Raw genomic sequence first — 15,411 nt, 5'->3', positions numbered from 1 at the left:
AAAAAAAAATCATGAAAAATAGTCTCAGTATAGTATGTCATCCAAAATCATGAAAAAAGTCATACTATAGTATGTTGTCCAAAGTAAAATAAAAAGTCATTGGATATTATGTATAATTTTTTAAAAAAATTATAGCATAGTATGTCGTCCAAAATCCTGGAAAAAAGTCATTGTATACTATGTTGTCCAAAATAATAAAAAAGTCATAGTATAGTATGTCGTCCAAAATCCTGAAAACAGTCATTGTATGTTGTCAAAAACCATGAACAAATGTCATAGTATAGTATGTTTCCCCAAAACCATGAAAAAATGTCATAGTATAGTGTGTTGTCCAAATTCATGAAAAAAGTCATAGTATAGTATGTCGTCAAAAACCATGAAAAAAGTCATAGTATAGCATGTCGTCCAGAATCATGGGAAAAAAGTCATAGTATAGTATGTCATCCAAAATCATGAGAAAAAAGTCATAGTATAGCATGTCGTCCAGAATCATGGGAAAAACGTCATAGTATAGTATGTCGTCCAAAATCATGGGAAAAAAGTCATAGTATAGTATGTCGTCCAAAATCATGGGAAAAAAGTCATAGTATAGTATGTCGTCCAAAATCATGGGAAAAACGTCATAGTATAGTATGTTATCGAAAACCATGAAAAAAAGTCATAGTATAGTATGTCGTCCAGAATCATGGGAAAAACGTCATAGTATAGTATGTTATCGAAAACCATGAAAAAAAGTCATAGTATAGTATGTCATCCAAAATCATGGGAAAAAAGTCATAGTATAGTATGTCGTCCAAAATCATGGGAAAAAAGTCATAGTATAGTATGTTATCGAAAACCATGAAAAAAAGTCATAGTATAGTATGTCATCCAAAATCATGGGAAAAAAGTCATAGTATAGTATGTTATCGAAAACCATGAGAAAAAGTCATAGTATAGTATGTCATCCAAAATCATGGGAAAAAAGTCATAGTATAGTATGTCGTCCAAAATCGTGGGAAAAAAGTCATAGTATAGCATGTCGTCCAGAATCATGGGAAAAAGTCATAGTATAGTATGTTATCGAAAACCATGAAAAAAAGTCATAGTATAGTATGTCATCCAAAATCGTGGGAAAAAAGTCATAGTATAGCATGTCGTCCAGAATCATGGGAAAAAGTCATAGTATAGCATGTCGTCCAAAATCATGGGAAAAAAGTCATAGTATAGTATGTTATCGAAAACCATGAAAAAAAGTCATAGTATAGTATGTCATCCAAAATCATGGGAAAAAAGTCATAGTATAGCATGTTATCGAAAACCATGAAAAAAGTCATAGTATAGCATGTCGTCCAAAATCATGGGAAAAAAGTCATAGTATAGTATGTTATCGAAAACCATGAAAAAAAGTCATAGTATAGCATGTCGTCCAGAATCATGGGAAAAAAGTCATAGTATAGTATGTCGTCCAAAATAACAAAAAGTCATAGTACAGTATGTCGTCAAAAACCATAAAAAAAAGTTATAGTATAGTATGTTGTCCAAAATTATTTTCAGTTTTTACAATCCACTGGACATGTATGGCTTTAAATTAGGCTTATTTCAGGGCTGGCTGCTTGAGTGACAGGCTACAGTCCGAGTGAACTCTATACATACAGTCACTTCTGACTCCAGAAAACCAAGATGGCAATGCCCGAAACGCTCAAAAATGGGAGTCCACAAACCAATGGGTGACATCACACCACCTACATCCATTATTTTATAGACCCTTTTACTGTAAGTAAACAGTATGACTTTTTTGGTGGGCGGGGCTTAATATTAGCTAGCCCTAGCTCGCAAGATCTGTTGGCTTGTTTTAGACAATGGAGGAAGATGATGCCAGTGCTGCATTCAGAAATACTCATTCCAAGAGTTACAAAGGATGATGACACCTGGACTGTTTTTCTATCGAAGCTAACGTGAGCTGATGCTCTAAAAGGTTAGCGTTAAGGAGAAATCCAATATTCCTCTTAATACCTCCCTAATTTCTAAATAGGTGCACAGGATAATAACGGTATTCATCCCTACAACAGTAAATACTTTTTCCTTAACCTGATATGACATGCAAGCATTTTTGATGATCGCCTCTGTCCAGTCCTTTTGTCTTATCACATTTAACAGTAGTTTGTTTTTTGGTTTTGTGCGTGATTAAATTTAAGTTTTGAACCATGTCTCCTTCTATTCCGGGGCCCAAAAACAAAACAACACTTAAAGACTCCTATGTAGCCTACAGCCCTGTGGTGGCGAGTTGTGTTTCGCCTCCAGCTAACAAAATGGCGTCACTGTGATGTCTGCCCTAAAAGGTTCTATACAGTCTATGTTTCATACACACTCAAAGCAAAAAAAATGCAAAACCTGGATAATTTTATACTGCCTTTATTAAGTAAAAATAGACCTCTGAGGGATGCATTGTACATGCAAACAGCGTATTTACTTAAACCAAGGCAAGTGATGACAATGATCACTGGCAACACAGAGATCAGAGATAACGGTTTGTGGCCTTTATCCCAAAAATTCAGCTTATGCAAAGTGACAAAAAAACAGTAACAACCACAGTACAGATTACTCTTGTTGCTTCAGATCCAGCATTAAAAAAACTTTATATGCACTGTGGTGTTTGAGCTGCACAGTCCAGTCCAACTCCCTGAGAAGCAGGAAGCAACCGGAAGAATGGAATTCATAGGAATAGGAATAGTAAGGCACTGCATGCTTACTCCTACGGACATATTCATACATACATACATACATTTTGTGGTTGCGGTGACCACCACACACATTGTCTTTATAACAAATCACAAGCATACAAATCATGATTACACATCACAAGCATGTACACGTGTGCAATGCCACTTAATTGTGCGTAAATGAAGAGCACTCTCATCAATGTTTGTGACGAGCGTCTCTGTGTTTTAGAATCAGAATAAGGCTTCTGAGACAAATTTTTTTTAAAGTGTATCCTCTTCTCAGAAGTTGTCCTGGTTGGGTCAGAGACAAAAAGCTTATGAAGAATCCATCCATCGCATAAAAGTACAGTATCTGTGACACAGAGGCTTTTTCTTCCCCCTCCTGGTACTCTTCCTCTGTTCCCCTTGCTCTGCCTCAGAAAAAAGGTCCCACAAGCAACAGATAGAAATAGCAAACATCCATTTATCGGCTGAGCCATCTCTTGACCTCTCTCCCAATATCCTCAGTGTCTCCATTTGTTTACAATTCTTCTTGCTCTCACTCCCACCCTCCCTCCCTCCATCCCGCTCTGCTCCTATTGGCTCTCAGAGTTGTAGTACTGGGCGTCTCCTCGCTCCTTCCCATCAAAACCTGGCAAGGGCTGCCCGTATTTGTCCACACACCAACAGAAGCCTCGCTTTCTGCCTTTGGATGGACGGCACTGAAAGTGAAGCAAGGGACAAGGTGAAGGGAGGGGAGAGAAATAAGGGGGGAGGGTGTGCAGCTAAATGTGTAAATCCAGTTGAATATGCAGCATTATGAGTAACAAGCCACTTTACTCAATGAAGTAGAACAGCAATAGTTAAGAGGCATTAATGGTCAGATTGTGCTGAGTCGACGCAGCCTTGGTTATCCAGCGCGCTGTGGTATTTTGAGCTGCTTTTATGGTCTACCTCCTGTTACACACACATATAGAGACCTTTAAGGTAAACAGAAACCTGGTAAAATATTTGCTTAGTCCCGTTTGTGAACAACTGAGAACCAAGATCTATTTTCAGAAGCTGGTGGCCAGTACGAATCATCTGTTGCTGATTATACCCCACAGCTCCAAATTATGGGTACTACAAATGACTTACAGAGTCTGTGGAGCTACCCAAGGGCTGTTATTTTACTGCCAATTTTACTAAAGGTCAACCTCCACTCTAGTAAAACATGCAGCCATTCATTTCAAGGGCTAAAGCAACTGTGCTGCTGCTCCACAGAGCCGATCAGGAAGGAGGACATCCTTATTTAGTTCGATATTTCAGTGGGATTTGACTGAGAGGCTGATTTGAGCTGAAGTAGGGCTCGCTTGTTATCAGATCACTGTTGCATAAGAGGAGAAGCTCTTATCTTGCCTGCATTTTGGGGGGAGCATAGCAATATGTAAGGAATTCTAATTTTCAGCTGCAAGACAAAAAAAACTGAGGCATGAGGAAAGACTAATGCAGAAATCCTGGTTTTATGCAGTTTACTGAAGTAAAGTGTATCTGCTTCCAGCATTAAATCTGTCCTGGGTATTTTTTCTCTAGAAAAGACATCAACTGTTATTAAGAGTTGTAATAAGAGATGTTTTTGGTTAAAATTATGCAAACGTCCAAATTAAATGGACCAACATAAAATATCTGCCGATCTTTCGGCACCTCAGGCTACGCGGTACACTAGCTCAGTTCTACATAAACAAAGACAATGAGCCTGGCGTTGTGAGGCTGGTTATGAGATGATTGCAGGTCAAGTAGAACGCTTCCATTAAGCAGGAGGGACTGCTATGTTATAAGAAAAGCTGCCTCAGTGATGCAGTGGCGCGGGAGCCCTAAGTGCCTCCATATGAATGCGTCAGAACCACTCATTTATTACAACCCGATCGTGGGTGAACCATGTGAGCGTGGGGATGGCTGCAGCTCTATTTCTGTGCACGCTTCTCAAAAGTCCAGCAATTATGGGGGGAGCGCATCGGGTGCCGGCGGCCACCTTGACGTCTGTCTCCCTGGGAGGGTTCCCGTTAAACGGCCATCGTCCCAGCCGTCAACCCCACTGGGGTTTGGCCCCTGTGGTTCCTGTCTCCAGAGCCAGTGGCTAGGGTCTACCTCACTGGTGTGGTGGTGCAATGATGAGGCTCTAATGACTACCAATGAATACAGGAGGACAGCTACAAATCTGTAATTGGGCTGCAGGAGACCTAAAGTTTGAGTCACAAGACTTAAGCATTGAAACTTTATTAATGTAGCATGTAAAAAAAGGAAATGTGGGTTTCCTTTTTAGAGCCTTTCAAATTTGTAAACAAAGTGAAAGTTTTTATCACGTAGATCTTTAAATAACATGCAGCGTCTCATGAACCTGATGCATGAAGCCTTATTTTAGCATGCAGTCAATGTCAAACGATGCTCCGCTGAATGTGCGTTTTTTTTTTTACCTGCTTTTTCTTATAGAAGCCCTTCTTGTCACAGTTTGGTATGCGGAAACCTCTGGGGTTGAGAATGTCTGTAATCTTGAGGCTGCTGAGAATGCTCTCAATCTCTCTCCGACAGGGACCCTACAGATGAGGGAACACATGAGCAGTTACTCTATGTTCTCAAACACTTAAAGGTCCAGTGTGCAGGATTTACAGGGATATACTGGCAGAAATGGAATAAAACATAATAATACATTTTCTTTAGTGGGAAATCACCTGAAATAAGAATTATTGTGTTTTTGTTATATCTTAAAATGAGCTGTTTATATCTACATGCAGAGCAGGTCCTTGTCTGCTTCTATAGTAGCCCAGAATTGAAAAACCAAACATTGGCTCTAGATCTAGATCTCCATTTGAGTTTTCGGGTTATTTTAAAGATAAAACTGCTTTATCTTGTGTTTTACTGGTTTTAATCATCGGGACTGTTTGTTTTGAGAAGAGGATAATCTGGGGATAATTCGACTCCCCGTAAAAACCTCCTGGACGTCTGGATCTTCAATCATCAGAGGCAAAAGGTGAGCACACATCAGCAGGTGTTAGGCTAGCAGCCTGTCTCTGACGTGCTAAACAGTCGGAAACACTGATTTCTAAAATGAAATTGCTTTATTCAGTATTTTACTGGTTTGTTTTTGGAGAGGAGACCTCTGTGGATAATTTGGCTCAAAGTTAAAGCCACCTGAACATCTGGATCAGAAAAAACATGAGCACACATTAACAGGTGCTAGGCTGGCAATCCATCTGCGGTGAGCTGAACAGCATTGTAAAAACACTGATTTGTAACATGAGACTGCTTTATTCAGTGTTTTTAGCAGTTTAATCATCTGGTCTGTTTGTTTTTGGAAGGAAGAGACCTCTGCGGATAATTCGGCTCCCAATAAAAACATCCTGAACAATAGGAACCGAGGGAATTCTAACTGGGGATGTTTCAGCTGGTTGCAATCTGCAGTCCTCTCCACTAGATGCCACTAAATCCCCCTTAATCTTACACACTGTTCTTTTAAACATCTCCAGCTCCAACTTTAGGGGTGCAGACAAGGCCATTAGCACAGGCTAACATTTCATTTTGCAGTGTGATTTTGATACGAATTCTGTTTTTCAAATAAAAACGTTAACAAAGCTGACTCACGCTGCATCACACACACCACCCTGCCGTAATACCTAAACAATGGTGGCTGCAATATGAAAGAGGTGACGGATGTGAAATTAATTCATCTGACCGACTTGTAGCAGCTTAACAGCCAAAGCTGCTTAGAACTCTTACACTTTACACAAAGGATGGGGGGATAAAGTGAATTCAAAGAGCTCAAAGAGGGAGCCAAAAGGCTTGTCCTCAAGTCCAAGTACTCCAGTCACTAATCAAAGCAGCCAGTCAAAGCCCATTACTAGTGTGTGCTCACTTCTCTGGCCAAAGAGAAGATCAAAATAGCAGCAGGGCTTCCCAACAGGCACTCACATAGGCCAATCCATCATTCGCTGGCTCCCAGTACACCCGGCACGCGGACGCCTTGTGGCCAAACAACCGCCTGACCCAGGTCAGCCGCAGGGCCATCGTACCCGCTCGCTGCCATGCCATTCTACTGCGCACGATGCCTGCCAACCATCAGCGCCGCTACCCAAAACATTTCATCACCCGCAGGGGGAGAAAAACACCAAAACACAGAGGAAGAGGAGAAAAACATTCCTCCAGTATGCTCTGAAGACAGAGAAAAAAATGGTTGTGGTACTTACATACTCAGGCTCCTGTTTGGTCTCTAGAGAGAAGTTTTGTTGGTCTGTGATGAGTGGTCCCGGGAGCTCCTCCATTTTAAAGCTCTGGGTTCGCTTCTGCTGCTCCCGTCTGAGGACCTCTGACTTGGCAGAGGGGAAGTAGGGGTGAAGCGGAGGTCTCGGGGGTCCCATGGGTCTGTGGGTGCTGTACAAGGTCTGAAAGCCTGAGCCGGTGGAATTCCTCTCCTCGTCCTGAGTGTGTACATTCTCTGCTAGAGTTTGACAATGACATGTATTTATTAAGAAAACAAATACATAAAGGGAGGGATTTAATCCTGATTGAGACGTATTGATAGTTCTCAGCAAGCTGGAGGTCACATTGAGGGTCACGAGGGATCCAGTGTTCAGAAGCATTCCCTGAGATGATTTATATCTTTGCATTTTGGCAGGAAATGAACAGAAATATGCAAAATGACTACCTCCACTTGATTCAACATTTTTTAACTTAAACTCTGAATCCATGTAGTAAGAGTGCAAGCTAATTAGTTATTCTATCAACCTGAAAGTCAACATCAGGGAACACCTTCCTGATACTGAGTTGCACCTCTTTTTGCACCATTAAAGTCTTAATAAGACTTAAAAATATTTCTTCCACCTGTCTCTTCCTCCACCTCCTCTTTGCATGATTATTTAGGGTGAAATCAGTAAAGGACTGTGGCTTTGAACTGGATTTCTTCTCTTATTATATATGGAGTTAAGAAGTAAAAACTGCGTCTTCTCAGCAAATCTTCCTTTGTGATTAGAAGTATGTTGATTCAATGAGGGTAACAAATGTAAGTCTGCACAGTTAGTACACATTACTAAGCATATGCAACGTTTTATGGCGTTCTTAAATGTTAATAAACAAATATAAAGTATCCAAAGTGCGCATATGAAAAGAAGGTGCACGCACAAAATTTACCTGGCAGTTCATTGACTGGAGGTGTCGGTCTGGCTGTAAGTCGCCTATTTGTAGCGTTTGCACAGACCCCCCGTCCCTCCAGCAGAGCCTGCAGAGGTTTCGTCTCACCGGGCTGATGCTGACAAGTGAGCCCGGAGCCACATCTCCCGGTGTACACGCCGCACGGCTGGCCGAAGCTCAGCGCACAAGTCATGCAGCAGCCGCAGCCCGGTTCGCGGACCTTCTCGGCGCAGTCCTTGGGTAAAGGTTTGCACAAAAGCCGCGCTCCAACATCACATGGCTCGCATCTGATAACCGGTCCGACCGCACCTGACCTCCGGGTGAACGATGCCAGAACAAAAGTCATGCAAAGTGCGCGAAAACAGGAATCCATTGTGGCGTCTGAGAGCATAGGGTGTCAAAGTGAGGAAGCGCGCGCACTGTCCTGCTGTGGTGACTTTTCACTGGACAGCTTCTCTCTCATTCACATAAAGCCACCGGACAAAACATCTCAATATATAGACCCCGGTGACTGTAGTCACACCCCCGAATAGCTTGTGGTCTACTGATGAATTGCCTCGGCTCCGTTACTCCTTTAAAACCACCAGAGCAAGTGCAGAGCGGGAGAGTAACATTATGGTATGGAGCTTTAAGATTTACTTTCATAGAAATAATATAAATAAAAAATAAAATTTAGCAACCCTTTACCTTAGCTGAGAGATTTAGTTTAGATCTTAACATTCTGAATACATTTTAATACATAATGCAGTTGTCAGGTTCTTAGACACACTGGAAATACACAGTGAAATAATCATGTCAACACACAGCAGTGTTTTTAATGTGTATCAAGTCTCACACAAAAATCCAAGCATCTGCCATACTCAGATTCACTCATAGGGGGCGCCAGTAGTGTGTGTGTGTGTGTGTGTGTGTGTGTGTGTGTGTGTGGTGCAGCTCTAATTTCTCAATGATTCACTGACACTTGCAGTGAACCTAAACGAACAAAATGGCTGTTTGTGTATCAGTTAGTCATGCTGTGTTACCTCGACTTCATGAAGAAAAACTTTGATTTTCTCACATGCCTCCACTGAATATGGTGAACATATTGATTGACGGATTGATTGATGGAGTGATTGGTTGTTTATTGATTGATTGGGGTCCACCTTAAACAGCAGCAAAAATATATAAAAACATCTCTTTCAAAAACTCTCACACAACCCATGCTTATAATCCAAGTCTCATTTATCTGCTCATCGGTGCTTCCCAAACACATGCATGTTCACTTAAAACACCTAATATTGGAGTCTCACTGTGGGGACAGCATAGATGAGTGGTAAAGTTTGAAGGCATGCAAGAAAAACAAAGTTTTCCTCACCAATTCAAGGACACACAGCACAACCTATTGATACATAAATGTCCATTTTGTGGGTGAAGTACTCCACATTAATCTGCTCTATGTTCGTGCGTGTTCTTCTTCTGGTTGTGTGTGCGTTTAGTGCTGTTGCTCACAAGTGTTCACACAAGTGTGTGTGTCCACTGATCTGCAGCCCAGGAAGCTGCTGCACATGACCCTGCATGACCTGTTTATGGTGTAAGCGTATAAACTATGACCAATCCATGCATAAGATGATTATGTCAAGCTCTGATACAGTATAAGCCAGAACAGTGGAGCCATACAACTGGGACTGTTAAAGAATAGATACAAAACTAGAGGTGGAATGTTACAGAGTCCTTTGCCTTGTATGCCTACTTTACTTTCCACTTTATTCCTCTTACACTTCAGAAGCATACAATGTACTTTTTACTCCACTACATTTATTTGAGAGCTGTATTTACTGGTTACTCAGGGCCAGACCAAGACTTTTGAGGGCCCTAAGCAGGATTTGGTCTGGGGGGCCTCCCTCATTGTAACGTGTTGCCATTTTACAAGGCACTGGACCAACTTGTGCATTCGTAATGTTAGTTTAAGTGCACATCATGTACAAATTAGCAGTGGGACGTTATTCGCAGCAACTCAGTCTTTAAATAGATCAGTGGTTTCAAACTTTTAGCACCCAAGGCACACCAAAGGGCAAGCCAAAATCTCAAGGCACACCTGTATTTATATCTGTGCACAGTAGCTTCTATAGAGTGTGCCAGTAAACCCGGAACTCCGTTAGCGCTTTTAGCACTTCCGGTTCTCTCGTCTAAAAGTCAATACGTTTTTTGAATGAGATTTTGGTAAAATGCCTCAAATAAGGTCTGTGGTTAACAAAAGCTTAAGCGGGTTTCAGGTTTTGTTCTACAACATAAAACACATCAGTAAATACCCTACTTGTAAATTTTGAAGCTTTTACGTGTCGTAAAAAAGGCGATTGCTAACAAGTTGCTCAATACGACTACAAACCCTGTCGGGGACATTAAACGTCATCACCCCTGAACAGGCGAGAGTGCTGGCAGTCCGCCATTACAGCTTCTTATTTAGCTTAAACAGTCCGATTTCCCCATTATACAATGTTTTTAAAATAAAGCGGCCGAAATCAGTTGAAAGCTTAGTGGCGGTGACGTCAAGAGTCATGCGACCGTGGAGTAGTCATGTAGTCCGTTAAAGCCTAACGTTAGCTTTTTACTTCCGGCGATCGCATTTAAGCTTCAAATGTGGTATGAAAAGTGTTCATATGTGAAGATTATCTCGCTGAACAAAACCTGTAAGTATCATAAACTTGTGTTAGCCACAGAGCTTATTTTCTGACATAATCCAAAACGCAATGCAAAAATCACATTCACTTTCTCTTCCGGGAACCAGCGCGATGCTAAACTTCCGGGTTTTGATGTCAACCCTGGCACACTCTATAACATGTGTTATTACTCTTATCATGACATAAGACAATAAAAATAAGAAAAAAATCAGACAGGTAGCTTTTGTGATGCTGTCTACAGAAAATAAACAATTGTTGTTGTAATGTTGCTCCGTACAATAAAGCGATCTATTGTCCCACTCACAGCTTTCTCCTTTTAAATGTCATCATCCCTCACACTGGCTGCCAATCAGGACTTCTGATGTCTCACTCACTAATAATTCCCATGCTCGGACGGTGACAAATAGCTCCCCCGTGAAGGTTTTTTTTTTTTTTATTAAATTATTTTAGCTAGAGTTTGCCTCTTTATTAGGAAATGAGTGAGCACAACATGCTGATACAGTCAATTCAAAATTAATTCATAACTTTTTGTACAGGCCCAGTTGAATAATGCAATAATGATGTGTGGTTATCACAAAATCCCACGGCACACACCATTTGAGAACCACTGAAAAAGACTATAGTAATTGTTTAAAGTAAATTTATCTATTACCCCCTAATCCCATGAATGGTCCTTGTCAAAGCCTTTTTGCCTGATCTGGTTAAATTTTGATACTTATTTTAGTGTCAGTGTCTGAATGTAAAGGGCTGAATTTCACCTTTTAGTGTCAGTGTCTGAATGTAAAGGGCTGAATTTCACCTTTCTTCATATGTAAGATGTTTGAATGTAGAGAGGATATGACACAACCAAAAAGATATAATGCACACGGCAACCAGTCAAAAGCAAAAGGAGAACTGTTTTATAGAATACTGACATAAAATTGCCCAAAAAAAGGGCAACATTTCTAATAACAGGTAAAACATAAACAGTTTAATAGGAACCAAAACCATGGCAGTTAGATTGGAGCTCTGGTTTGAAAAACTATAGGCAAGTGGTTTAGTCTTATTTTGATCAAATGTTTTTAAATGTTCTTTAACTGATTATTAGTGACCTTTTATATACCAGGGTTTAAAGTACATTTGTGCTCATATGAGGACCTTCTGATAATAATGACACAATAAATTCCAAACTGGCTCAAAGATCTACAGTGTGTTGTCAGTGGTCAAATTGCCATGAAATGTTAGTTTTTGTTTAGGAAATTCAATTCTAATTTTGTTATTGCCTCTCTTAGTGGGCCCCCAGAGACCAGAGGGCCCTAAACAACTGCTTATATTGCGTAATGAGTAGGGCTGCCCCTAGTTACTCAGCAGAATAATACTTTACATACAAAACTAAGCGGCACGATGGTGCAGTGGGTAGCACTGTCGCCTCACAATGCCCCTGGTTCGAACCCAGGATGGAGGAGCCCTTCTGTGGGGAGTTAACATGTTCTCCCTGTGTCAGCGTGGGTTTCCTCCACGTACTCCAGCTTCCTCCCACAGTCCAAAAACATGCAGGTTAACTGGTGACTCTAAATTGTCCGTAGGTGTGAATGTGAGTGTGAATGGTTGTCTGTCTCTATGTGTCAGCCCTGTGATAGTCTGGTGACCTGTCCAGGGTGTACCCTGCCTCTCGCCCAGTGTCAGCTGGGATAGGCTCCAGCCCCCTCGACCCATAACAGGATAAGCGGATACAGAAAGAGAATGGTTATCTTATTATATATATCCTTCATATATAGCCTACATGACACAACTCAACAGTATGTGAAATCTCCACCTCGAGCATCTAGAATATTAACATGCTGCTTACACATTAATCTGTCAGTATACTATAATGTACAACAATATGAGTACTTTACTTTTAAAACTTGTTCATACAGTTTACAGGTCCCTTATGTATTCATGTATGCAGCTCATATGATGTAGATAAAGTTTATCTGTGTATTTCCCTCAGATTGAACTGTGGCTTCAAAAAGTGGGTCAAGTGGGCAAATGGGTAGCATTATCAGATCTCCTATGGGGTTTCATAAATAGGACAAAGATGATCCAAGTGATGAGATTTCATGGTAAACAGGTTTTATGCAGGCCACATTAAAGTCAAAATATGATTTAGCCACAAGATCTGCTGCTATCAGTCGACACAATCACTTTTGTTCCACCACATTTCAGCGTTCGGATACAGAACATTTGCACGTTATTATGTAGCAGATATGTTGAAAAGTTACATTTCAACAAGGCTGTGGTTAAGATATAGTGAGATTAAGGCACAAAAAAACACTTAGTTATGGTTAGGAATAGATTGTGTCGTAGCTTAAAGCTCCCTAGTTTCAAGTGCACAATCCCTGTTGGAAAAGCGGTAAATATCTTGATAAAAAACAGTCACTTTTTCATGCTGCTATCCCCACACAAAGAACAGCAACAGGTCGCTGAAAACACCCACGTTACAGAGCTAAAAGGCTACTAGAAAAACAGTGAGGGGTCGCTAAAAAACAAAGTTTGGGGGCTAAAAAGCTGCGTCTTTTCAGTCCGTAAACATGGCTAAAAAGCCTCAAGAACTACAGCAATGGGTCCCTACAAAATACCCACGTTTGGGGGCTAAAACACAGAACATAATTCAAGGTGACCTGCCCATATGGCATTAGGTGCTTTTGACCCGTGCAAAAAAAAAGCACCTCATGTATCTGTTCCTCACACATACAGTATACAGCAGTGGTCTCTGAACTTGTTGTTAGGACGTGTGACATAGTTGGGCGTGTTGTGGTCATTTGTCAGTGCTACAAAGCAGACCTTAAAATAAGGACACATACCACACATGTGAGTGAGAAAATTCCTGAGTAATTACATCTGTAGCGTTTTTAGGTCATATTAATTGCTTACAGATGAGGAGAGAGGGACAAAAAAATGTCCAAAATGCCTCAAAAGAATAACAGCAGGAGAGGCGAGGTGTACAGTTCCTCTGCTTTTGAAATTTCTTGGAAGCCAATGTCAAATCGGTTGCCAACAAGCCCTGGCGTACTGCCGCCTGTTAACAGACAGGTCTACAGCAGAGCAGTGCTCCGTGGAATGCCAAACATTTGTTTCATAAGCTGAAAAAAGCCTGCTGATTTTCCTCCCTCTCCTCCGCTCAGAGCTCTTTGGAAGGGGGTCTCTCAGCCACCTGTGCATATTCAGCATAGCAGAGGAGAGCGTCGGGCACAGGGAGTAATGTAGTGGAGGAATGTTGTCCCGCAGAGCAGCCACTCAATAAAGAGGGAGTGTGAAGAATTTGCTTCTGCACACACAGGATATTACTGTACATGTGTTTAACATAACCTGCTGTCAAAGGCTACGCTGGTCAACCGCAACTGCTTGTCAAATCCTAATCCGGAGCAATTTTCCACTGTTTTAACTTGATTTGGACAAATCAGACACACTTGCTCGAAGCTCTGAGAGTGGTCTTTCACTGCAATGAAGCCCTTGGCTTAGCTACTGAGTGCCTGCTTCTGGACGTCACAGGTATTCTCACCTCATCTTGAATAATATAAAAGCAGTAAGTTGCTGCCCTCAGTCAATGTGAGCAGTCATTTTCATAATGCTGCCACTATCAGGGATTTAGTCATGACTAATTTAATCTAGTCCAAGTCAAGACCAAGTCAAGACCAAGTACAGAGCAATTGAGTCCTGTTCAAAACCATCTTTGTGGCTGGTGAAAGCAAGTTCATTATGGTGGAAATCATGGACACATAGCCGTTTAATGTTAGCTGAGCACAAGAGGAACCTTGCATGACCTAATTGTACGCGACTGGTCAAACATATGAGCCAATGCAGCAGCTGCAACTGCCATTTTTTACAACCAGTTGTCACATAGCTGACACAAAACACAGACAGTTTGTAACAAAAAAAAATGGAAGAAAACATGGACCAGTGGACCAATGGTGAAGTCCAGGCTTTAATTAGCGTATATACGTATGTGTGACGTCCAGAAAGACAATGTGATTTTGACTTGACAGAGTAAAAAACAACGAATAAGTTTTTTAGGGCTGTCAAGCGATTCAAAAATTTAATCTAATTAATTCCATGCCCTGTGATTAATTAATCTAAATTAATCGCGTGCAAAAAACTTTGCCGTGAAAGTATTTTTAAAAAATAAATTTAAATTAATTTTGGCAGATGTGTCAGTGGTAAAGCTGCTGGATTTTGGACAGAATTGATTCGCTGCTAAATGCTTCGCGTTGAGGTGATATACAGGCTTGAAGTACTCCGATAGTATGAAAATTCCTTACTGCAGACATTGCAGTTCAATCTGAGCATTTATTAAATGTAAATGTTGGCCAAGCAGCGTCTTTTCGTCTGCCTCCATCCTGTGACAAAGCCTAGTTTTTTGTGTAGGGGTGAACTGACCCTTTAAACAAAATTTATGGCACAGTGATGTTCCTTTTAGATATGATTTATCATGGGCAGGGAGAAAAAAGAAAGTTTCCATCACTGATGTGTGAGCAGAACGTCTTATTAGCATTCCTTTCATCATTATTTGGACGGATGTCATAATAATTCTTCCTTTCAGTAGCTTCCCCACTGCTGGCTCTGTTACTGTTATTCTGTCGGATGGAGCGGATGGTGTTACTGTAGTGACGGCGAACAGCTCAAGAATCTGCAGCGAGGGCCAAAGCTCACAGACTGAAAAGCACATAGCTTGATCAGCTGGAGGTCTGCAGAACATGTCTGGGTTAACCCAGGAAAACGCTGCATGTGTGTGTGTGTGTGTGTGCATGCTCCTCATTCTCAAACACCAACCTACTCTTTCCCCATTCTTACCTGGAATTTGGGATAGCAGTGGGGGTCTGGTGTGTCTAGTGTGGGCATATAGCCTATTGTATGTAGGTGTGTTGGGATAAGAGGGGAAGGGGTGGGACTGT

The 15,411-nt window shown here is 41.2% G+C and overlaps 1 protein-coding gene across 2 annotated transcripts; it reads right to left on the bottom strand.

Moving 5' to 3' along the window:
• Positions 1-3,266: 3,266 nt before the first annotated feature.
• LOC125902035 (insulin-like growth factor-binding protein 3) lies at positions 3,267-8,296 on the bottom strand. 2 transcript variants are annotated; one of them, XM_049598123.1, is made up of 4 exons: positions 7,842-8,296; positions 6,902-7,152; positions 5,135-5,254; positions 3,267-3,403 (listed from the first exon to the last, which is right to left on the bottom strand). In XM_049598123.1, the coding sequence occupies exons 1-4, from the start codon at positions 8,230-8,232 to the stop codon at positions 3,278-3,280; spliced, it is 888 nt and encodes a 295-aa protein (XP_049454080.1). In that variant the 5' UTR covers positions 8,233-8,296; the 3' UTR covers positions 3,267-3,277. The 2 variants fall into 2 exon arrangements, with proteins under 2 accessions (XP_049454080.1, XP_049454081.1); XM_049598124.1 differs by having other exon boundaries at positions 3,273-3,403; positions 6,902-7,149.
• Positions 8,297-15,411: the final 7,115 nt, after the last annotated feature.

This window comes from Epinephelus fuscoguttatus, linkage group LG15, assembly GCF_011397635.1.
Source record: "Epinephelus fuscoguttatus linkage group LG15, E.fuscoguttatus.final_Chr_v1".
In the NCBI taxonomy this organism is placed as follows: domain Eukaryota; kingdom Metazoa; phylum Chordata; class Actinopteri; order Perciformes; family Serranidae; genus Epinephelus; species Epinephelus fuscoguttatus.
The sequence above is the reverse complement of the archived record's forward strand: the minus strand, read 5'-3'. Positions and strand labels throughout refer to the sequence as shown.

Coding starts and splice junctions, on each gene's coding strand:
- LOC125902035 (XM_049598123.1), bottom strand. CDS start 8,232: ATGCTCTCAGACGCCACAATGGATTCCTGTTTTCGCGCACTTTGCATG. Junction 5,255..6,901: donor CCAAACAGGAGCCTGAGTAT/GTAAGTACCACA, acceptor CCTCATCTGTAG/GGTCCCTGTCGGAGAGAGAT. Junction 3,404..5,134: donor GCTTCTATAAGAAAAAGCAG/GTAAAAAAAAAA, acceptor CTTCACTTTCAG/TGCCGTCCATCCAAAGGCAG.